The 25,410-nt window shown below is 39.0% G+C and overlaps 1 protein-coding gene across 2 annotated transcripts in view; it reads left to right on the top strand.

Moving 5' to 3' along the window:
- The window catches only part of MAP7D2 (MAP7 domain containing 2), a 77,289-nt gene that overhangs the window by 35,455 nt on the left and 16,424 nt on the right, over positions 1 to 25,410 (top strand). Inside the window, exons 2-8 of one of the 2 annotated variants that reach the window (XM_059839871.1) lie at positions 7,121 to 7,198; positions 10,377 to 10,540; positions 16,136 to 16,250; positions 19,230 to 19,340; positions 20,627 to 20,749; positions 23,544 to 23,692; positions 24,779 to 24,897. In XM_059839871.1, the coding sequence (XP_059695854.1) occupies positions 7,121 to 7,198; positions 10,377 to 10,540; positions 16,136 to 16,250; positions 19,230 to 19,340; positions 20,627 to 20,749; positions 23,544 to 23,692; positions 24,779 to 24,897 (859 nt within the window). Of the gene's footprint in view, positions 1 to 7,120; positions 7,199 to 10,376; positions 10,541 to 16,135; positions 16,251 to 19,229; positions 19,341 to 20,626; positions 20,750 to 23,543; positions 23,693 to 24,769; positions 24,898 to 25,410 lie in introns of both variants that reach the window. The other variant, XM_059839870.1, reaches the window with a different exon arrangement.

Genomic DNA, 25,410 nt, shown 5'->3' with positions numbered 1-25,410 from the left:
CTTGAGCAGGGAGTGGGGTTTAATGTGCACTTGGGGATTACAAGCCAGTGGAGGTGGGAGAAATGGGTACTTACAGTTTCCATCTGATCTGCTCATGCTAAAAATATCTGAATTTCTCAGTGAGATGCTAGTGTTTCACTAAGCTCTGGTTATCTAATACCTAATAATCAATATATAACATCAGCAGATGTTGATACATAGATGTGTATAGTCAGTCCAGAAACACTTTTAATTAGAAATTTAATTGTGCTAGACTACACTGTACACATAAATACAGCTATAAATGTTCATGTGTGTTAAATCTGAGAGAAAGACACTGTCAAGCACTGGTTAAACCTTCTGACTCCTTTCTGCCTGAGAGATTACAGAAGCACATAAATAAAACATCAGTGTAGAATACACATTGAACACTGACTACACCTATGCACTATAGATCCAAAGCTTTTTTTCTTGTTCATTTTGGTAACAACAGTTGTTACAAATAAATAGAATTTCTTTCATTTTGAGTATATGTTCCTAAAATGAGACTGTTCAGATTGAATTTAGTGTGATGGAGAAACAATTTTATCTGATGCCATAAAGTTTTGTTTGGACAATTTGGGCACAATAACTGTGACTTGAGGTTTTTTGTGTTCCACTGAGGCTTTTACTTGTAAAAGTCAAAGTACAGTGAACCAGGCAAGTGGTGTCTACAGTATTTATGGCTACTCTCCTTCCAAAAAATGAATTTTCCATTCAGTATGATAGTACATGAGTGATAGGACCTTTTTTTCAGGTTTGGGTGGGGTAAGCATGGGCTTCCTGATCCTAACAAGGTATTTCCATGTCTTCTGTTTTAACACAAGTCATTCTGCTGAAGTCAGTGAAACTAGTCTGTGCAAGTTTATCAATGCATAAATTGCAAGTACAAGGTGGGACTATTGCTGATTCAGGAGATAGGCAGTAAGTGAATGAAAGAGGAAAAGTATTTCAGCCATGGGAAAAAATTTTGTATTTGAAATGTTTATAGCTTTGAGGTTCACAGGTTTGCTTGTTGTTTTAGTGTAAAATGTCCAGCTAGTGCCACCTTGGCAAACCCTAGAAGTTTCAGTATATTAATTGTGAATTAGAAACAGTATTTTTGGGAAGGTTTTTTGTTGGTTTTTTTCGGTGGTTGTTGTTGCTGTTGGTTGTTTGGGTTTTTTATTAGTTGTTTGTTTGTTTTTATCCTTTCCAAGAATGCACAGTGTTTCCTTCTAGAAAGTTGCTGGACAGGCTATAGAAGGGAAGATCCTACCTATAGATGCCACATGGGTCTGGGGTCGAGGGCTGTTTGAAAAATACAGCTGTAAATGTTCATGTGTGTTAAATCTGTGAGAAAGACATTGTCAAGAGCTGGTTAAGCCTCTGGACTCCTTTCTGCCTGAGAGGTTGTGGAAGCACATGAATAAAACATCAGTGTAGGAACACAGTGCTGCTGCTTGGTATGGGCTGTGTGGAGGGCTGCATAGCAGGGACCTGTTCAGTAAACTAAATAAATAATAACACTAGATTAATTATATAGTGTTTTCATAAGTAAAATGTTAATGTATCTTACCATTCTCTGAGCGCTCTTGAGGTGTATCTGCTGTGTCTGCCTGATACTGGAGTCTCCTTGGGGCACTGTTAGGGCTGCACACACATTTGTACACAATCCCATAAGCTAATTAGGTGTATATGGGCTCGTGCAAAACTGAGATGATCTGCAATTAATAGTTTAGCAATTTTTTCCTCCCCATGTAGTAATTAAGATATTTATGTTAATATATGTGATCACAAAATGATGTATATATAAAGGTTATTTGGCCTGCATTTTGGAGCAATTTCACCCTAAACTTAAATAAACATACTAGTAGGATATATTTTGCTACTGCAATCTTTGTGTAAGTATGTTTTACAGCTGAAGTGCTTGATTCAAATTGATAATTTGAAAATCTAAGGTGGGGAGCAGAAGCATAAGGCAGGTGTCCTAGTTGTTTAACCCAGAGCATGCAGTCCCCGACAGCTTCTCTGTTCTAGGCCAGGCCACCTCTCAGACAATTAGCCTGGGGTTCTGAAATGTCACTGTGTTTGGCAACTGTTTGTCTTTAATGACTTCATCCACTTAACATCTTTATAACAACAAATACCCCTCCTGGTATTTTAATTAGACATAGTGGACAATGCTCCTTTTTCTTTTCTGGTTATATTTGAAATCCAGCCTGGCAAATCTAAAAATAAAATTAGTATCTGAAACTGGGGCAATTCTGATTCTTTGTATTAAGATTTTTGAATGCCATAGAATAAACAGCTTTTTTAACTAAAGAAAACGTGAAAAAGATAATTAATTATCAAAAAGGACAACAATTCACTAAATCTTACTGAACTTACCTGCAAAGCTCTTTTGGTGTTTGCATGTTGCCTCTACCTGAAAGCCTCTCAGCTTTAAAATTAAAATTTAGGAAAAGTGCCTTTTGCCAATAGAAATTACCATCCAAGTCAGCCACACACAGCTTTGTAACTATTTTCCCCCTCCAAGTATAGTTCATAGCTTGAACATTTCTTCAATCAGGAATACCCAGAGGGAAACAATGACAGGTGGAAAATGTCTTTTCATTATTATCTCAAAGAGCAGTCCCAAGGGAGACAAAGCAGGTTTTAGGGAGCAAAATGTCAGTTTTATGGGTGAAGATTGTTATTTGAAGCAACAGAGTTTGCCAGCAGTACAGTGGATGTAAGTGCAGTGGTGTCCCAGGCAAGGCCACCCGCTGGCAGAACTGCATCCAAACTGGGAAATTTCACTAATTCAGCAGCATCAGTGCATGTTGTGGCCAAGGTCTAAAAGTGTTGGACAACGTCAGGTAGAATGGACAAAGGTGTAAATGTCTTGAATGTGGTCATGCAGTATGGCCAAAGGTCTCAGTGTGTGAAACACTGTTATGCAGGACTGGTCTAAGATGCCCAGCTCACTTTTTCTGTCAGGGTGTCCAACAAGGGCTTTGATATCTGCTGTGTATAAATATATTGGGAAACCAAATACCATGGGGTATAAGAGAGGACAGATGGGGATATGGGTTCAATAACAAAGCAGGATAATAGTAAAAATCAGAGAGGCCCTACCTGCTGACAATTACTCAGGTATGAATTTCAGGAGAGGAGATGCCCAAGCAGCCTGTTGGTCCTTTTGAAATGTAGACTCAGCTTCCAGTAACTTAATTGTCCTGCTTGGGTACTTGTTTTCTCGCCAAAAACAGGATATGGATTTCAAAAGACAGAGCTTGCCTTATGTCTCATCAGGAGAGGACAGCCTTCCTCTGTCTTGAGCCTCCACCAAGAGGCTTTCATAAGCAGGATGTGGAGCAGAGCAGTGTGTGTGGACACGTTCTGGCACTGTTTCATCAGTCTGAATAGGTTTGCCTTGCCCATAAAAAAGAAAAAAGGGTTGAAGCAGTGATTAACATGTTGGGTTTTACTTCTGTGAATATTTATTTTCAAGTAACATGGGAGTATTGAAGGAATCCTGCAGCATCAGCTGTTACATTACTGCTGCAGGTCTTCTGCTGCTGCCATGGTTTTATGTTATGGTCTTTTTCTTTAGAAATGCTCATTGTAACAAAGTCCCAGATGAACAGCTGGCCCTCCTCAATCAGAAAAGGAGGCACAATCTCAAGGAATTAGCCACATGCCTTAGAGAGTGGGGACTCTGTGCAAAGGACTTTTGGGGAGGGCTGTGAGATAGAGTAATAAGAAGAAGCAATTTGTACATGTGCATTTCCTGAGAGTAAAATCTTGGATGTTATTATTTGAGCAGTTTCCTTATTCCTCTGCAAGTCTGGGAATAAACATTTATTAGGGAATTTTCTGCCAGTATCCCTTTGTATTCATTACTCTGGTTGGCAGAAGAACAGCCAGCCTGCGTTTACATCCTGATTCTTAAACATATTGTTAGCTGTTACGTGCCTCTCTAAGTGAGGGATCAGAGGCTTAGCTGTAAATATGAGGAAGGCTCAGGATAAAGCTGCGTATACAGACTTAACCCGAGGTCACAGCTCAGTGAGAGCGACTTTGCCCTGGGGTTTTGTTGTTTATTCAGACCTTCTCCTGCCCTCTGCTGGCAGTTCCCTGTTAGGGGACAGGGATGCCCTTACACTATTCCCGGGATAGTTGCCTGTGCCAGCTTGCTGCTTGCAGTCTGCTTTGCCAAACGGGATTTGAATTCCTATCACTAATGAAATTCCTTGTCACAGGTAACTGCTGTGCCCACTGCATTTATAATGTTATCTGAATGTTTTATGAAGATGCATAAAGAACGGTTGTTTTGGCCTTTGAAAATCATCTCAATGTACAAGCTATCACCCAGGGATCAGATATTCTGTCCTTCAAACTGTATTTACTTTCTGCAGTAAAGTTTCTGGTTTTTGGCAGGCATGCTGATTTGCAAAGTCAAGTACTTGAGTTAAGAAATGCCAGCATTGAGGATGCCTGTGCTATTTTAATGCTACTCTTGCCATCTTGTGTTTGATGCCTGTATGTATTAGAATGCAGTTTTCCTCCACTGGTTTTTTGGTGAGTTGTTGAGTTTTTTTCATGTTGGTGTATTGCATATGTAATGAACAGTAATTCCATGTATTTGTAGCTTCACCTATGACATAGCCAAGTGTGGAATGCTGTTCTCCAAAATGCCTTCAGGTATAGTTTTGGCTACTTTCCAGTTTCAGAAAGAATGTGCAAGAAGCACTAATAACTTTGAACTTGGTTCAACTCTTATGCACTGAATGAATAAGCAAAGGGACCTAAAAGGAAAAAATGAAATATATTTGTAAGAACAGGCAAAATAAAGATTATACAGACTGTTTTGATTTGGATATATTCTCATTTCTTTAATATGTGACATTACAACTTTGATTATCTTATAGTATTTTCTTAATTAGGCTGAGATATTCAAATGCTTGAGAAAGCCAACCTGAAAAATCATCCATCAACTTTGGATAGCAATGGGATTGTGAGCTAGGCTTTTAGATCCACTTTTACCAGTTGTGTTTGTGAAGCAATCAAATTAGAGATGAGTTAGCTGTTATTTTATTGATAGGCATAATGGGATGCATTTTTGCTGGCGGATTTCAGAGATAATTACTGTAAGCCAGGAGAGTGAAGGAATCAGGGCAGGATTTTGTGAACATAGTTCATGGACATGAAAACTCTCTTGCTCTTCCTCTCCATCCCTCCATTTATCCCCATTCTAGTTTCTTTACTTTAGGTTCCACCTCTCCACCTCAGTTACATCCTTTGCCACAGAAGACCTTAACTCGTGCCTCTGCTTGTTTCTTTCCCCTTCTCCAGCCTCCTTGTTCCCAAGCTCAGTCTTCTATCTTTGGGCTCTTAACCCATCAGAATTTCACATCCCTCTGCTGCTTCTAGCCTGAGTTGTAGGTTTCATGTTTGTTTGACTTTAAGACCACTGAAAAACTTTCCATTGGAGCTGTAAAATACCTATGCTGATTCATTCTTCTTGGCTACTTATTACAGGCCCCTTCAAAGCAGTAACAAACCTTTGCCATGGTTGCTTTACTGAGCTGCCACCTCTTGTCTCCTTCTTCCTTGTCAAATCTGAAAATAAATGTCAGCCAAGTGAGCAAACAAGTGGACTAGTATAGAAGTAGGATGAGTCTTTGGTAATAAACAAATAAATATGTATTTGACCCACAAATTGAGTTGTAATTAACCAGCTGGGAGCTATAATCACATTTTTCCAGGGGCCTGGCTGCCTTCAGGTAGTTGCAGTCTGTGTATGCTGAGGAGGATTAGAGATGGTCTTTGAAGGTGCTGCTTAGGGGGAAAAGCAAGCTGTTATTGTAATGGGGGACAGCTGAGACCCTGCCTTTGTCACCAGGGGCTACTGAGGCTGTCTTTCAGAACTGTGCATTTTAGAGAAAGGTACTTCCTATGTAAAATCCTTGCTCCCACAGACAGGATGTCTTTGGAAAGGAACCTGTAAGTGTGACGTTTCAGGAAGGTCATTGGGGTTACTGTCTATGTAAGTTTTCCATTCATATTTATCTGATAAAATTAACAAGTGCAGTTCTCAGAGCAAAAGGAAAGGGACTTAATTAGAATTCAGTAACTCAGTAGGGAGCCCAGATAATGACTGCAGATGATGTAAACTGTGCTATGAGACACCATGCCTGTTTGCAGCACTGCTTAGACCTCAGGAGATCCTGATCAGGAAGGGAGGGGAGGGCACTGGAGGCCCTGTCAGCTGTTTTAAGAGGATGCCATCCCCTGGATGGTCTGTCAAGGCACTCATTGGTGGCCTTATGCCTGCTGTTGCATAAGGTCCATCTTAGGTCCCTTTGATGCTTGTTCCTGGGCATGCAGGCAGGTGACCCTAAGGCACCTGGTGTGTCACACTCTGCCTTCCTGCCTCCTTAAATTGGGCTTTTCACCTGTTCATGCTGTGCAAAGAGCTGGGGTGTCTGGATCTAGGTACAAAACATCCTTAGGCAACCTCATCCCAAACAAGTATCTTACTTTTAGATACTAACTCCAGGAGGAAACAAAGTGTTTCCTGCCTGGGAAAGAGGGCAGCATGGCTGCTGCTTCTGTAGCCTCATCTAGCAGTAATTGCTGGTTGTTGAAATGCTGAACAAGCAAGGAAAATGGGGGGCTGTGGTCAGCCATAAATAAAAAGGCTGGGACTCCATGTAGCTGCTTACTGCTTTTCTGAGCTACCTTTTTCTATCTAGCCAAAACATGTAAAATGAGCTTATTATCAAAGATAAATGCATGTTAATTGCATCCTTACCATTTTTCCCAAGGAAGTTTTAGGTTTTGAAACAAGCACTAACAGCATGCTTGTGTGCTCTGAGAAGAGGAGTCAGGCATTTGCACTGAGGAGCCGTGCTTGGAGTTCAGCAGTAGGTGGGAGGCTGTGCTCGAGAGGTGCCCGAATCCCAGCTCGTTAACCTGCCCGCATACAAGAGCAAAATTGGTTTTGTTATTGGAGTTCTTAAATGCAGTAGTTATGATTTCTTTTTGATGGATTATTTTAGTTTCTTTTGGATCCTTCTTTAATTTTGCTTAACAGCTTTTTAAGGCTTTTTTTTTTCCCTCTCTCTGTCTTCAGCTATTGATGGATTTCTAAAAACTGATGAAAGACAAAGACTGGCAAAGGAAAGAAGAGAAGAAAGGGAGAAATACCTTGGTAAGTTGGCAGGAGGTGTATCTATTATTTTTATATATGTTTTCATAGGCTTAACTAACTAACATAGTATTTTTTGTGTTCTGATTTTTAAATCTTGTTGTTCAGTCTGTTCCTGGTCTTGACCACTTCTTTTAACTTAAATTATAAAAAATAATCTTTTTGCATTTCCAGTCAAATATTTAGTATTTTATATTTACAAGTGGACTTTCTTCTTTGATTTGTGTGCCTTTGAATATAGGTTTATGTTCAAGGTACTGCTGTATGATCCTGGTTTGGAAAAATCCCAAATAAGCCTTGAATAATATTCAGAATAATATATAGGATGATTTGATAAAGCAACCTCAATTTTAATCTCTTTGATTTTAGCCGTATTGAAATATATAATAGAGTTTTTAAGTGCAGCATTAAAGTGTGTACTTTTCTGTAAGTTGTAAAATGGTTTATCTTTCAGGAGAATGATAAAAAACATTCTTCAAATCCTGAATAACATAAGCAATGATTTCAGATTTTGTTTAAAACAATCAGTTATTTTTGATCTATTAATATGACCAGGGAGAGAATTGTAAAATAGATATGTAAAAAGTATAAATACATATTTAAGGGGAGTGGGTGTATGTGTATATATATATATATACACATAAATGAAATTTTCTGTTCAACATTGATTTGGACTTCCTATATCTCTCTATGTATATAAAAAAGTGTTAAACAGTTCACTTCACTTTTCCTCATTGTAATGACAAGAAAGATCAGTAGCACTGTTCCTAGAGATAGCCTGACAATACCTAGCAGAAGGAATTGTCAGTGTTTTAAGATTTTTGTAAAAATTAAGGTAAGTATATATTTCGAGGAAATGTCAACTAAACAAGTATGGGCACCTGTCAAAAGATCATAGGAAAATACTGTTTTTCTTGCAATAAATAAACAAACTGTTAACCATTTCTTTGGAAAGTTTGGGGCTTGAGACAGTGACTTGAGATTTTTCATTACCGTGGGGTTGGGCAGCACGATTCCTTTTGGTAGTTCTGGTGAAAATCTGCTGCTCTTTAGTACTTAACTTTTCCCAAGCTTCTGTCTGTCTGGGACTTACTTCTCTTCCAGGTATGCTCAGTGTTGGCTATTATCTTCTTTCCTCCTGATTATCCCTTCTTTTCTGGTTCCCAAGAAAGTGATATGATGATTAGATTGGAAAGGACTTGGAGTAGAAGAGATAAAAAGGAAACTGAAACCTGGAGATTTTGGGAGTGGTTGGCCCAGGGAATTTGGAAGGTGTTGTCTGCAATTTTCTCCCAGACATCATATATGCCTCCTGGAAGCATAATTCTTAAGACCATTTCTGTGAGGGGGAGCTTTGGGTTTTGGTCACAGTTTGATTGTGAGAATTTTATTTTAGAAGTTCAGAAAAAAGCAGCATGTTCCCCCAAGGGTCAGATCTTTAAGCAGTCAGCAGGTACTGTATAGCAATATGAAGTAACTTTTTCACCCGAGCCAAAACTCACTAATCAGTGGTTTAGCATCCCTAAATTCAGCAACAAGAATTGTACGTGTGTCCATGATGACAGAATTGTTTACTTCTCTGTCCAGAATCAGTCCCAGGTTTCACCTACTTGCTCAAAAGGTAATCCTATCACAATCTCTGGACACCTCACTTCATTTTTGGTTTTTATGAACTCCAGCATGCTTTGTCATCTGCTCTACCTGATGTGGCTAGCAGTTGGAACAGTTAATGCCTGGTCACTTGTTATCCACTGTCTCTGAGGTAACTTTTTCTGTTGACAAGTCTGAACTTCATGCATTCAATCCAGGTTCACTGCATCACTGACACTCCCCTCATACTGCCCTGTCTTGAGTGGGGAGGATGAGTGGATTTTCATAGGACAGAAGGGGAGGACAACATCAAATGTATTTCTGACAAGAATAAGCTAGAAGGTGTTCTAGAAAGCAGGCTGGATTTGAGGAAGTATTGTAGAAGGATTCTGTATTCAAGGGAAAGAAATGGAATGTTGGAAAAGGATCTGGGTGTTGGGAAGACTCTGGCTTTCATCCAAGGGAGTGAGGATGGAGTGGGGCTAAGAGGGACAGAAAGTCACAGCTGTGCTTAAAGAGCCTGGGGTAGGAACTGAGGGGAAAAGGCTGATCTGAAAAGAAGCCTTTGGAATGGCTGGACAAGAGCCTAGGAGCAATGGGAGAGTTAGAAGTGTGGAGTGCTGCAAAAGGAAACAGGAACTGAAGAAACACAGGCATAAGTGAGCAGGAGGAAGGACTAGCTCTTGTATAAACAGTGTAAATTCTGGCTTTCCCTGACTTTCAAGTTCCTAGCCTAGCAATATTCCTTCTTTGATATTGGCTGTATGTGTGTTGGTATGTGACACTACAGGCTTGTGTGTGTATAGGCATGCTTGCAGACCTCCTCTTTCCTGCCTTTTTATGGAATACACTTGCATGGGAAATGGATTTTTCCTCTCAATTTGCCACGTTAACTCCTGCTACTTGTTTTATGTACACCTGAAGCTGCAGTCCAGTATGTATTGTTGCAGTTTGAATTTCTGAAACATCAGGGTACTGTCCCATGAAGATTATTGCTCCAGTTGGAATAAACAGCTGGGCAAAACCTCAGTAACAGAATAATTTTTTTTTCATATGAAAAGGCAGAAGTGGGTAAAGACGTAGAACCAAATAATCAGCTGAAAGATGTATTTTCAAAACTTCAAAGAAAACATAGCATATGTTATTTACATGTGTCTATTTTAAAGGCAGCTCTGTAACAAGAAGCACAATTTTAAAGAAGTCCCAAGGGCTTTTGCTTCAACATATACAGCTGATTTCCTTCAAAGATTACTAGGAGCAGTGTGTCTGAAAAAACAATTTGGCTTTAAGTTTCAGAGGGACTTGAAACATAAAAAAAAAAATCCTAAACTGTTCTGTACACTGTTTTTTACGTAGATAAGGGGTACAAACTGGCAGCTTGTGTACAAGGGCTTCCCTATTTATGTATTGAACAAATTGCTCAGATTTACTAATCATTTCAGCACTTCTGTGCACTATATTTTCAATCCCAGTCAACTAAAACCCTGTGTACTTGCATTTGTTGTTTTACACTATTGTTTCATGTTACCAAATAATTTTAAAAGAGAAGAAAATTTGCATGATGTGAAATGCACCTTTTTCTCTGCACAAGCTGCTAGGGAGCAGCAGATACTGGAGAAGGAGAGAAGAGCAAAACTTCAGTATGAAAAGCAAATGGAGGAGCGATGGAGAAGACTGGAGGAGCAGAGGCAGAGAGAGGAGCAGAAGAGAGCAGCTGTTGAAGAAAAGCGGAGACAAAAGCTTAAAGAGGAGGAGGTGAGGTCCCCTGGGAGATGTATGGCAGCACTGAACAGGGCTGAATATTGACATACATTAAATGATGGGGGGTGGGAGCAGGACTGGAGACATGTGAGCAATTACTGCAGGAGCTGCAAAGCACATCACCACAACTGTAAGGAGCCTACCACTGTACATCAAAAACACTTTCCAAAACAATTTTTTAAAATTTTGTCTGATCTCCTGGAATAGTCATCTACTATTGCTAACATATCTGGGACTCTGATTGTCAAATATAAAGCACCACCTTTCTGGAAGGAAGTCTTTAAAGATGAGTGTTTCCAAAAAGGGAAAGATTCTCTTTCTGTTCTGTTTACTGTCCATGAAAAAGAAATAATGTGTTGTTCTATATTTCCTCGGTGACAGAAACTCAGAAATTTGTACTTAAAGCAGTGAAGAATCTAGGCTGTTTTCAAATTCTAACATAAAACAGAATCACATATTTTTAAGCATCTTCATGCCCTCCTCTCTTCTAGGCTCCCTGCTGAGATCATTTAAGGTTCTTTTTTTTGCTCTAGTGAGTCCAATTTCTGGTCCAGCTCTCTGAATGCAGGGTGTGTGTATATATCTCTGCATGACATTATGTGGAGAACACTAACACTGCTACCCACAACTGATAAAGAATTAATGATTTTTGGAAAAGCGGGTGGTGGTTAAAAAAAAAAAAAAAGAAAGTATTTCCTCAATTCCTAGATAAAGAAAGCTTTAGAAATCCACAGTTCTTAACCTCCATTTTTCTGCCCCCTGTCTTTTCATCAAAATAACTTTGCAAAACAGGTAAAACACTTCTGCATGGTTTCACAATAACATACAGCTATTCATTGAATTTTTATTTGATTTTTCACTTTACTTAAAGAGAAGATTGTATCCTGTCGTTTGTTGTTCAACTTTAACATACTTATTGTGGCTTCTATGTGATGGCAGAGAATTTATTTAAGAATATTTTGTTACATGTTTTGTTTCAAGTTCTTGTAAGAAAAATGGGAAAAAGCTGAAACAAAGGGTAGGAGGTCTCTCTCTTGTGATAACAGCATTGAAGTCATGTGCTCCTTCCCCGGCATTTCCTGCTGTAATAACCTTCTGCAGCTAAGCAAAATCAATTCCCTTTGTGAGGGTTGTAAAGGGAGGGGGCAAGTACAAAAACATCCAAAACCCTGTCCTCAGAATTTTCAGAGGGGCAGGACAGAAAGGCAGAGACGTGTAGGAAGACTGAGTATCCATCAGCTTTCCTGCATTCATGGTTTGCCTTTGGTGAAGAAATGAGAGCAGAGTTGTTGGATGTGAGAGGCAGTGGCAGGTCCAACCCAAGGCGTCTGTTTAGTGGGGGCTGACCCCATCTCCTGTAGGGGCCTCCTGTACTTCCCCAGAGATGGGCATAAGAGGCTGAGCACACCGTGATGCTTTTGCCAAGCACAGTGAGCCTGATCCAGCTCCCCAAGACACTGCCCGTGTGAGGGCAGGCTTCTGTAATGGTGAGGGAGAGGCTGATTCCCAGTGTTCAGTCATAATGTGAGTACCACTCCTAGCTCTGCTCACCAGGCTGGTCCTTTGTGCTTAAAGTGTTCAAAGTCTTTTTTGGAAGCTAAAGCAGGCCTGGGTCTGGATTCTTTCCCTTTCCTTCCCACCCTTCTCCTCCCCCAGGCTGAGGAGCCTGAGAGAAGGCTATGTGGGCAGGAGGACAGGAGAGGACGCTCGCTTGTTTGGGGATGGATTAAACTGTGGGAGGAAAGTCCAGGAGCCTCTGAAGGAGAAGAGGGTGCACAGGGGAATAATCTATAGAACAGGGGAGGGTGAGAGAAGAAGGAAAAGTGGGAAGAGGAGGCATCATCACCTCCTAGCTTCCCTTCACAGTTTCTTGTCCCTTATTTCTAAAACGCTGTTTGAATTCTACTGAAGGATCTGCCAGTTTAGTCCCACCTTCCCCAGCCCTTGCTCTTGTGATGAACCCACCCCTCAAACTTGAAACATGATTTTTTCCTTGTCACATTTGTGTTATATTTTACACAGAAAAAAGGAAAGAACTTATTTGTGAGAAAACAAGACATTTGGTTAAGTTTTGAGGGGTGGGTTTTTGTTTGTTTTTAATTCAGACAGTACAAGTGCTTATTCTACTGCTCAGGCTGAGGAAAACTTGCATGAGTAATTGGATTTTGGAAAGTAATGTATATTTTAGATGTTAGCAGTAGATGGCTCTCTATTGTGATTTTATTCATTCTTAGTTTAACCTACACACAGTGCTTATGCATTATAAGGTTTTTTGTGAAAACTCACTATATCTTGAGAGCAGACATTGTTTCCTCTATCTGTAGCTGTTAGAGTTCCCAAATGAGATCACATCTATAGTCTGATATGTTTTCCGTAAAGTGCTTCACCTGTAACATAGACTGGAAGGGTTTTCTGCATTGTTTGCTGATGAAGAAAAGCTTTGTCTTGTGGTTTAGTTTTCATCATGGAACAAATTATTAATGCATGAGTTATTTATGCTATGCTTGCTTATGTCTTACTATTTTCTTTGGCTTTTTAGTTTTGTGCCAACTTAAAATATTTTTTAATAACTATCCTTTCTTTGTGTAAAGCAGCCTTCATATTGTTCTTTATCTAACCTGTATCTGCAGAGGTTTTGTGAGTTTTAATAATTATATTCTATAGTGCTCTAATGAAAGGCTTTTTGCAAATGAAAATGAATAATCCACTCTAAATAATGTAACTGATTTCAACCTCAGATTGTAGGTATCATGGGCTTTCAAATGTGTATGAGATGTCATTCAATTTCTTTAATCTATTTCAGCATGAATTTTATTGTTGAAACAATATTTTGATAGTAGGTGGTATAAGTGTATTCTCTGGTTTGCAAACTATAGAATATTGCTTACTCCAAGCATTGTTAAAAACCCCCAAACAAGACAGCAAACAGGATTAATTGAAACATGACTGCTTTAAGCTTATCCTTTTTGATTAATGATTAACAATATTCATTAGAAATGGGGGAAAAAAGGATTCTGTGTAAGAGTATGCTTTAATGAGAAAGAAATGGGAGGGTGATTTTCCTTGGTAAAAAATGTGGGTAGAAAGATAGACTGGGGCAAGCTGCATAGTAGAAGAAAGTGGCAAAAAGAGGCACACTGCAGAGAGGAACTGGTGATGTGAAATATGTGAGGTTTGGAAAGACTAACAAAAGGGACTCAAACATAATTAAGTTCAAGAGGTGGGGAGCTAAAAGTAAAAAAAGCACAAACTTGTAAGCAAAGCCTGCACACACAGGATTTAAATGTGAAACTTTTATCATCAAGTAGTAAGAGAAGAAAGAAATTCTGTAACAAACTAAAGCAGAGAGGACTGGCTTCAGATTCCAGAGAGTGGAAACAGATTGTTTCTTTTTCACAGGCAGGGTGTGTGTGAGAAGCGAATGGGGTGTTCAGGGGTTTCTGTGCTCTTGCCGAAGAGGCTGCGCTTGAGCCTTGTGATGCTTCCTTCATTTGCTCTGCAGGGAGGAGGAAAGAGGCAGAGCTCTCATTTTCATGCCTGCCTGGACACTGATGGCACTGAGTAGACAGAGGAGGGGGATGGCAGGGGGGAGGGGGGCAGGGGAGCAGCTGCCTGTTCTCAGTGGTCTTTGAATGATGTTACCTGATAGACCATGAGCTCACAACACGACTGAAAGATTGTCTTCCTGCACACAGCAGCAGAAATTGAAACAGCAGGGTGGGTCACCTGGCCAAAGGGTAACAAGGACAGGAGGGCTGGGGATGATAGAAGGTGCAAGAGTTTCCTTTTCTTACTCTTTGTATAGAGGGTAACAGAAATAGAGAGAGTGGTTTGTAATACAATTAGAAGAGAGCTTAAAGATTAGAAAAGGTAGTGGCTTGCTGTTGATACTGATGGATAACTGGTAGCAGAGTTGAGTGAGGTGGAAAAATTGAGCTCAGAAATAAATTACTGCAAGTCATGGTAGTAGAAGAGATTCTTCAAAGATGTGGAAGAGGCAGCAGTATATTGTAGATAACCAGAAATAGATGAGGGGACATCTGGCAATGTAGAAAGTCAGTGACCAGGGTCAGAAGCCCAGGAAGGTAAGGCAAAGTTTACATACTATATAAAACTGTGGAGATTACTGGAGGTGCCTGATGTTAGAGTCTGATGTGATGAAGGAGCTCACCACCAGTGTAGACCCTGAAGGAAACACTTAAAACAAAGACTGAAATTTTTTGGTAAAATAGCTCAGGAAAGGCAGACCAAAGGCATTAATCAGTGAGAGAAAGTAATCTGGCCAAGAGATGTATGAAGGGTTTTCCACACAATTTATCTGAGCTGCTAAAAGCTATTGGAGATAGAGCAGGGGATTGATGAAAATCAAAATGGGTATGATGTAATCACAGGAGCCTGCAGGATCCAGTTTGAAGTGGATAAGAGTAGGAGTTTTATACTAGACCAAAAGGACATGGCGAAGGTAATAAGGAATAGCACCAAAAATACTAATAGGATCAAAGGGCTAAAACTAGCTGGGGCAGGAGCTGGAGGCAGCAAGAGTAGACTTATCTTTCACAGTAGGGGTTGGGCTGCTGAAATGTGAGGGTGAGGAGGTTGCCAGATGCGAATGAGGTACTGGGAGGAGGAAGGGAAGAGGCTGTTAGATGATGGAATTGTGGGTGGGGAAGAACCACATTTTATCTGCTTGAAAGGAGGAAAAGAAAAAGTGCAGGGATCATTGCCACAACAATAAATCACTGAGAAACTAGCAGAGGGAGGAGGTGGGAATGAAACTCACTGAAGGTTTTTGAGAGTCAAGAGGTGATGGATAGGGAATAAAATGACCATACTTAGCTGTAAGTTAAAGGTAGAGCAAGATCTGGGGAGAGAAAAAATTAATTATATTTTCCCCCTGTGAAAATCCTAACTCATGGAGAAGAACATGGGGGTGGCAGGGGGAAAAAAGTAAATCTTGGGAGCAGTATGAGGTAGGCATGCACTAAATTAAATACACAGAGAAGAAAAAAAAATCAGAAGGTCTTAAATGCCTAGACTTCAGGAACATAAAAAAAAGAAAGGAGGGAGTTTTTGTAAAAATAAATAAATAAGTAGGGCATTCTGCAAAGTAACCTACTTTGGGTTTGAAGTGATCATTTATCTGAGTGACTAGGTGGAGCCACTGGCATTGCAGCAATTTAACTGTGCTCAGAAAGGGATGGGAAAAGATTCTGATGTCTGCATAGACAAGAAGGAGTTAATGCTTGGTGAGCATTATTCTTATACAAATTAAGTCCAGAGCACAGCAGCAGCCTCACCAGCAGGAGCAGATGCTAGGCAGTGATGCAACCTGTGTTATTTACTTAGGCCTCTGTAGTGACCTCAGTGGCTTGCAGACAAAGGATACACATATCTGGAGGTAGGTAGCATGCTGATCCCTTCTTTATTCAGTTCTTTTTCTTTTATTGTGAGCAAGCTCCTGGAAGCATCTTGTGTGGAGCAACAGGGGGACTGTGTATTTTTAGCGTGGTTTCAGCAGGCAGGGGAAGGAAGCCCCCAAAGAAGTGACTGGGATTTGTGTCTGATTGGGGCTTGTACCAAAATTCCCAGGAACGTTTAGAAGCCATGATGCGCCGGTCCCTCGAACGCAGCCAGCAGCTGGAACAGAAGCAGAAGCGATGGTCGTGGGGAGGAGCACTGGCTGCAGGCTCAGGAGGCAGAGATGGTAAGTGAAACAGGCTGCCTGCATTGCAGATCTGGAAGTGCAAAATGCATGAGATTGTGGAGATAGTAAGTATGATGGGTTTAGAGTCAGGGTGGTACCGCTGCCTTGGGGCGTGAATAAGTGCTTTGTAATTGCTTGCCCGGCTTCCTCTCCCTAATACCTTCTGTGGAGACAGCTTCCTCCTAACTTTAGGAATGCAGATCATTTTAATAGAGTAGCCAGAATCAGTTTGGAGGATGCTAAATGCTGAAATTAAAATTGGTGCACTGTCTCCCTTAATAGCTTCTTCCACATTGTCTTCCCATGCACACAGTTAGCAAATTTAATATTCACCAAAGGACTGAGTGCTGTCTAAGGCTTGCAAAAGATGTTCTGTTTTTGTTTAGTACTTCTAAAAACCTGATGGGAATTTCTAGATGACTATGCAGCATGTGCAGTTTAAAATAGTTTGGGTTTTTTCCCCACGTACATTCTGTTGCTGCTATTTTTGCTTTGGCTTCAGAGGAAATTCTTTTTGTTACATAATGAGTCATGTGCTGCTTTTATATTTCAGAAAGGTGCATGTTTTCTCTTTTAAATCATATAATATATTTGAATTTGTCAGGTTTGAATAAACTGATGTTATAGGGAGAAACATCCATGTTTGGGTGTTGATGAAATATAACAATTATTCTCTTTTAAACAGTGTGTAAGTATTCTTAACTTTAAAAAGACAAACTGTTTCATATCATAGTTTTCATGATATGCCAATAAAAAAGCCAGGAAATTATAATAATGAAATAAGTCTCTTATACTTTGAGAAAGAAACCAGTTTTCTTTGTCATACAGTTTGTGCTTAATTCCAGCTCCCCCAACTTCTTCAGTAATTTCTTTCACTTCTTTTTGCTCTGATTTCTCTGCTGTGTAGGTGAATCAGAAAATACCCCACCCCCTGTTCTAGGTTTAGCTGCCAACACCCTTCCTCCAGACCCTGTGACCTCTACTGCTCCTGCTGATTCCTTCAATGGTATTTCAGAGAATCACAGTACCATCGTGTCTCGTTTATAACTGTTCTAATCACTGTAATCCATCCACTGATCTTGTTCTTCTTAACCACTGTTTTCTTATGATTTCAGTCTGCTACTCTGCAGCATTACCCTTAGTGATGTAGACCAGTGTCTTTTAATTTCCTTTTAATTTTGCCATGGTGGAGCAGTGCATGCCTCACATTCCAGCACAGTAGAGGCATTTCATGGTTTTCTCAGTAACTGTAGACTTCTACTGCTCAGATTCTCATTTTTTTAATTCTGTGGGTGCTCTCTGTGTGTGTGTGTGTGTGTGTGTGTGTATGTGTGTAATTACATGTATAGTTGACAGTTCTAATGGATGTGCACAGGTGCTGTTGAGAAAAATTTCAGTTGCACAGTAAGAAAATGTGTTATGAAGACCATGTTTCAAAACAGCTCTCTTTTTCTATCTCAAGAGCCTTTTTCTGCAATATTTTGAAAACAAGCAAATTTGGTACAAACATCCATGTTATGTTTTCAGCTTCCTAGAATGAATTTTGATCAACTCAAGTGGTTGACTTTGTTTAAGCAATCATGTTTTCTATTGTTCGGGTTTAGTTTGGTTTTGTTTTTTGTTTTTGTGGGGTTTTTTTAGTGGGGTTTTATTTGTGGCTTTTTTTTATTAATTATTATTCCCATAAAAGGGCTCTGAAGTATGAGTTTTCCAAAATAACTAATGGACTGCCTATAGGATTTCAAATTAAAAATGTGATTTGATTTGATTGCAAATGTACTTGGTAGTTTGAAAAGAAAACACAGCCCATGCTTTTGAGAAGCAGGTTTGTTCTCTCCCCCAAAGGAGGAGTTAAGTTTGGCTATTACTCCTGCAGAATTCACAGTAAATATTGTTCTGCCTATGATCTCACAGAACTAATATTTCTGTGCAAACAGATTCAATTTTTTTACTGATTGTTGTTCATGTGCAAAGATATTTGCCTGTGCAACTGTTGTTTTGCAGCATACCAGCATTACATCTGCTTTTTTAAAAAAGGAAATGTAGTGAATTGCATTGTTTTCTGTAGTAGATGGAGCCAAATCTTGGAAACCCCACTAAGACTATGATTTGATGGACATAATAGGGAATGCAGTATTTTAGAAGATGCAGAATTAGGGTCACATACATGTCTCTAGCTGAAAATAGTTTTGAGTTTGAAAGAAATAAAATTCAAATGTAGAGGTCAAAGCATCTCTGCTTTTAGCTTCTGAGTATCATACAGTGATCATGAGGTACTAATGCTCTACTAATACTTGAATAAGATTTCTCTTTCATTCAGTTGAATAAATCCCAAGGTAGGAAATTGATATTATGCTCAAGCAGATTTTATCAGATAGTATTTCAGAAGAAAAATACCAAAAAAACTGTCTCTTTTTTTTTTGTTTTTTTTTTTGTTTTTTTTTTAGTTCTTCTCAAGCACAGAAAGATAAAGCCAAATGGCTGATGCCAGTTCAGTCATTAAAACAGTGAGGTCTCATATAGATGCAGAAATGTTGGTTATGTCATTTTCTTATTAGAGTAATATCTGATGTGAACTTCAGCTCTTCCAGACTGAAGGTAGAGGGGAGGGGGAATGAAGATGAGTTCAGAGTTGCCATGTATGCAGTTTGTTTTCTTTGGGTAACTTTATGCTTGTGCTGATATAAAATTATTTATCAGTGTCAGTATAAAAAATAGGCTTTTGTGAAACTGAAATATTAAATTCACAAGCAGAAAAGTTGCATGCCAAAGCATGTGTCTTAGGGTGCTGGTCCTCAGCAGTCAGAGAGCTCATCTCATGTGCCTGCTGCTCTCTGTGAAGAGAGCTGTGGCCACAATCTCATGCCAGTTCAGTGCTATGATCAGTGCAAGGGCCACGAGTACAGATGCAGGGTTAATTTTTGGAGTTTATCGACACTGTGGTGTGAATACAAATATCTTCAATGCATTTCTCTGCAGCCTGTGACAAACTTTCAGCTTCTACTATGAATCTGCCAAAGCAAATGGAGTCGCCGATCAGTAAACGCCTCTCGTCCTCCACAGCGGCCATAACGCATTCCCCTGACAGAGGCAAGTGAACCTGCTGGTCTCCTGCCAGCATCAACTCTCCTTCTGCTTAAAGCACTTCTGGTCCATAGAGATTTGGGGTTTGCTTATGTCTGTTTTTCAAAGGAACTCAAACATCTGAGAGATTCTGTATTAATAACATGGTTCTGCAGCCTGTCCCAAGGCTGTGCTGCCGTGCTGGAGATCATAGTCCAGCACAAATGCCATGGGCTTTTTACTGATTCTTTTCCAAATTTTGATCCTCCAGCAAACCAGGTTGTAAGTACAGGCTGTGACTGCAGCAATTTCCTATAACTGTACTGCTTGTGACCTTCTATCAAAATAAGGCAAAACAAGCAAAGCAAAGGTGTGGCGTGGCAGTAGATACGGGATGTTCCATATGTAGGGATATGTCTGATGAGCCACCTGGGAGACTTCAATCTGGTGACCAGAGTTGTAGAGCCCGTTGATTTCTTATGAAACTCTGATCCTCAAGTGACTCCACAAAAGATGATCATCTTGTAGGATTAGTGGTCGCTAAACACTACAAAGAGGACTGAAGGGTTTCTCTCACTATGAACTCTTTGGATTTTTTTAGGTTTATTTTGTGTTTGCTTCTTTCTACCCATTTTTTTAAAAGTCTAATGGGAAAAAATATATTTACTGAAATAAATTATGACGGCTTGTTTCTAGAATGAAAAAGAGAAGGTAAATTTATTTTAATTTTTGAATTGCTTAAGCTCATCAGAAGATTTGAGGTTATTATGACAGATGGCTATATATACATGTAATAGGAACATCTATATATATATATATGTCTTATATAGTTGACATTTATATTTATGGAGCAGGAAGTAATGCAGGCATATTGTATAAATAAGACTTACGTAACACGGTGAGATGGCAGATTTCAAATGCAGTCCCAGCACGGGTGGCACATTAGTGAGCAGCTGCGCTGTTCTACCAAGTGTTTTACCTTTCCTGCTGGGGAAGAAGACAAACTTTCTTCATGCTGAGTCATGAAAGCAACCATTTGCAGAATGTAACATGCTTCTGAGTAAAAACAACATACAACATGATCTTAACTTACTGTGTGTAGTGTATAAGTTGGAAAATTAAAACAATGGAGAAATTAAGAGGTTTTTTTCAGAGGGAATGAAAATTATCTTCAAGTATTTTAAATCTCAAAAGTTCAAGAATTTTTTGTCATTTCATTTAATCATTTCATCATTTTGTTTCAGTTATTTTAATGTAACATTGTTTTATTTCTTTGCATTTTAAATTTTATTTTATTTGCTCCCATCCTTCAGCTCACCGCATGCATCTTAGTCCAATGGAAAACTTTATTGTTTCTCGACTGCTGACTCCCACACAGTCATCTTTAGCCAGAAGCAGAAGTACATTAATGCTTTCTGAGCAGTACAATACTCCAGGTAAAAATGTGACTTCCTCACTTTGAAACCACTGAGGTGTGTTTTAGCTGCATTTATGTAGCTGCTGAAAGAAAGGGAGTACTATGAAACAAATGGCAATTTACAGGATACTACAAAATCAATGATGAGCTAAGTTGTTTCAGAGAACAGTGTATTTAAAATCTTTGAAAAGCACATTATCTTTTCTGTGCTATTCTGAATATCTATTTTAGAAAAAAAAAATCATTAAAACTGCAGACTATCAAAAAACCTGTTAAGGAACAGGTTTTTAGACAAGGATGTGACCACTCTCGGAGGCTTTGATTGATTTATTAACGTCAGCCCTGTCATACCTGAATAGTATGTAGAACAAAAATCCCAGTGCACCATGGAGATTTAATTATTTTTACCAGGGCTCCAGTTTCTCTCAATTAAGTATCTTTTTTGCCTTTGACTGCGTGTATGTGACACCTATATATATGTATAGGTGTAAATACACATATGGAAAACCAGACTATTGATAGGAAGGTGTCAGTTCCAGAAACTATTGATCTTTAAGGGATGATAGTTACCATTCCTATCTGTAAAGGGTAGACTATTAAAGCCATTATTTTGCAAGCATCTACATAAAATAATGTTTCCAGTCCTGCTAATACCTGGGCAAGTGCCTGACTTTGAGTAGTTTCTGCTTATAAAGCCATACCTGGTCATAGCATTGGCCGAAACAAGACAAAAGTTTAACAGCCCTTTTTGCTTTTAATAGAACAAACAAACAAAAAAAGCACCCCAAAGCATGCACCCAAATGCCTGTCTGCAAGAGGAAACACTTTTCCAGGATTAAACTATTTAGATGATAAAAGGCTGAGCATTTTTATGATGAGTGTTTTCAAACATCTTGGTTAAAATAGGCTTAAGTTCTGCATCTGTACTTTTCATGCAAAGCTGTTTAAAAATGAATTGCTAAGTAAACCTACTTTCCCTTGTGCGTTACTTCTGTGTTCAGTGCATAGGTACATTGATACTGAATGCCTCTAAAATTCCTTCCATTGTTTCTACATTAAAAACAACCTCTACTGGAAGCAGAAATATTTTCATATAGTACTTGAGAAAGTGCCCAGTTTGATTACTGCTCAGGGACCAGCTACTGTCAAGAGTGAGCAAAACCCAAGTCAAAATTAGATCAGTACATCTTCTTAAGATTTTGAGCTGAATTGCTGAGACCACTTGTGGTTGATTTTTTTCTGTTTTCAAAGAATTCAATAAGGATGACTTCTGTCCTTCCTCACTCATTTTGTTTGTAAACTCTCAGGTTTATCTCTCTTCATCACATCACTTTAGAGTAATACACTGGCATGTCTGGCAAGGGTACAATTTGTTCTGAAAACTGCTTTTTCATTGAGCTGAAACAGGGCAGCTGATTTTGGGAACAGCTTTTGGAGCAAGCATCCTCTTGTCATTTCCCCACAAGACAGTCAGGCTGTAGCACGGGTTGCACCATTGACATTTTGTCAGTAATTGCCAGCAAAATAGTTGAGGGACATCTCCCATTTGTCATCTACTTCTCACCATAGAAGTAGCTTCTGAATAAGGAAGAGGGATCTTCCTTTCCAGGAGCTCATGCTGTGTCTCCTGTCATTATGCTGGGGTCAAAATTGCTCTGCTACTGCGTTGTCTGTAAGCTTAGAAAGAGGAACCTCAATTTCAGACTCTACAGCAACACATTATTAATATCAATTGAAGTCAAGATATTCAGGCACACAATTGTTACTGGATGCATAATTAATTCTTTTAACAGTTGAAGTAAAAATATTTCTCTTAGGCAGCTTTTAAGTTTCTGAATATTTTTGATAATATACAGTGACCTTATGCCAATTGGCTGGAAAGTGGCACAAAGAGTACAAAGGTCCAGTTAAACTTCAAAGTATTCAAAAAGGCGTCATAAAAATTTTTTTAGGCCTGTCTCCAGTAAAAAATTTGGGAATGTGACTTTCTTTACATTGGCGATAATTGCTGCTTTTTCAAAGTCAATATTCCTCCTGACTTTAGTTAACTAAAATTGGAAACATTCTATCACTTGATTGCAATTAGTGTATGTCTTACTGATAAAACATATACTCTGTTGATTGTTCTGTATGTATGTGAAAGTTTCATCTTAGAAGGCGATATGAACAAAATCAGGAGTAAAATGTCCCATTTAAAAAATCCTGTTCATATTGCTAATAAAAAAGCTGCCCTATAAGCTGTAATGCATGTGTCACACTCAAAATTATGTCTCCCTCAAATAACAATAACTGAAATACCTACAGCAGCATTTAGATTAGGTTTGGGGGCTTTTTTGTTAATCTTTTTAATTAAATATTATTTGGAAAGTAATTAACATATTTAGGAGCCTTTGCATGTTTAAGGTTTAAAAAAGACAAAACTCCCTATGCTTGTCACCTTTCCTGTTTTGCAGTATGCTTTCAAAAGTCACCCAGTTAGCATTATCTGATTACTCTTTTTATCATATACCAAGGAAGCTGGACTTAGAAGAAAAAAGAGTCACAGTATTAGTCAATTAGTGATTCCAAAGATATATGAGGAAAAGAATGTTATATTTTAGAGATTTTTTTTTCCTATAAAATGTTTCAGATGAGAAATTTCTAATAAACATAGGATCGTGTTGAATGCATTATATGTGATATTTTAAAACACTAAAAACCACTTTAAAACTACCTTTGAACATTATAACATAAAAGTATGCTGTTTTCTCCCCTCCTTTACTTCCTCTATCCATGCTCCTTTTTGCTCTTGCTATTGTACTATAACTCTTTAGTATTCCATATCTGTCCTCGTGTAGCACCAGCTAGTCCTCTTAAATCTCCCTACAAGCCTTCCCCCACCCGAAGCACCGACAGGAAGAAGGCAACTTCACCCTCCACTGCCAATGCCATGAAAGGGGCACCTGCAGCTGAGGTTACTCAGGTGAGTTTGTAATGGTTTTGATTTCACTACTGGGTAAACTGATGCAGCTTCTGCTTGTTATCTTTCACTTTACATGAATACAAATGAAATGCTTCCCCTGCTATAGAAAACAGCAGTAGAAAAGTTAGCCCTGCCAACACCTATTGTCTTTGTGCTTCTGTTAAGGAGCATTTTAATATCTTCTTCCTCCTGGGAATCAGTGCTGAGTGCTGGTATTGGAACACCAACACCCCTGTTTTCAGAGAACTGAGGCACTGAAGTGTATGTTTTTGGACTTGCTTATAACTTCTGGGAATGGGGATGACAAAGAGAATTCCCTCCTGAGTATGACTATCCACACTTGCTGGTTAATGGGCAAGCTCCATATATTTCAGAAATTCCCCAAGTGTATTGATAATGCCTCTGTTTTACACCAATTGCTTTAACTCTTTCTGTGGACATTTTTAATGTTTGCTTAAAAGATGCATTATTGATCCACCAGAGTTCCCAGAAAAGAAAAGGCAAGGCACTCACCTTCACTGAGTCTACACAGCTTAAGGCATGCTTTAAAAAAATTCTGTGTTAGGGCTATAACATTCATGTAAGGTCCTGTATCTTGTAATACTTAATGATAGCGGGATTCATGCCATCTAAATTAGCTGCAAGTGAGAGAACCGAAGCTGGGAGTAAAGATTTGTGTACTGTCATTCTTAGGTGTGATTCAGTGTTACATGCAGCAGCATTTCTGTGAGATTCCTGTTTGCACTGCTGATCATGTCTAAGCAGAGGCATATGGATGATTTTGAAGATTCCACCCAGTGCCACCACCCCTCCCAAGAACTCTTGCAGAGGCTGTGATGTGTATTACTTATATGAAATTTGCATGCTCTGCCCATGCAAGACAGGGGTGGGTGTGTGCTATGTCTGTGTAAAATAAAAAACTATTAATAGCAGCTCACAAGTGAGCTGCCTGTTTAAAAAGCTTTTACAAGTGTGCCACACAAATCTCTTTATATGCCATCTTGCTAATAAAACAATCAAATGCATTTTTGATTTATTGATCCTAATTATGGAAATGAAAATGAACTGTGCTTCTAGACAGAGAAGATAAAGAAGGAGAAGCGACCTGGAACACCTGGTTCCTCATCTGGTATGGGATCTCCTCTGAGAAGGTCTGATTCTCCTGCTTCCATGTCTAGAAGATCTGCATCGCCTGCAACACCTAAGTATGCTTTTCTTATTAGTGGAAAAATATCCTGTGAATTTCTCATTACCTGTAAATAAGGCATAAATTCTTGAGGAACTTCCTTTGAAGTGTTGTATAAAATCTAGTTAATTTTACTAATACATACACACATATACAGATGGGTGAGAGGAGAGCTGTAGATGACAAATCTGATATCTGTAATATTGTGTTAGTACCCACTAGAGACAGTTCTCTCTACCTTTCCTCAGTCTTGAGATTACAGTGCATTTCATTATTCATATGAAATTTTACTTCACATTTATTTTTAAATAGGCTTCTTTTGTTGTTTGATTTTGAAGAAACTGCCTAATGTGAAGAAATGCACTCATCATGAATACTAACTAGAAATTCCAGCATTTAATATATGCATTTCCTATTGTTGGCACGACCATCTGGTGCCATAAATACACTTAACTATGTGTCATCTAAACCATTGGTTTTAACCTTTGCTCAATTGCAGACCTCAGTGGGTTTTTTGAGCCTTTTGCTTCTT

This window comes from Haemorhous mexicanus, chromosome 2 (assembly GCF_027477595.1).
Source record: "Haemorhous mexicanus isolate bHaeMex1 chromosome 2, bHaeMex1.pri, whole genome shotgun sequence".
Classification (NCBI taxonomy): domain Eukaryota; kingdom Metazoa; phylum Chordata; class Aves; order Passeriformes; family Fringillidae; genus Haemorhous; species Haemorhous mexicanus.
Note: the sequence above shows the minus strand (reverse complement) of the source record. Positions and strands in the feature narration are given on the sequence as shown.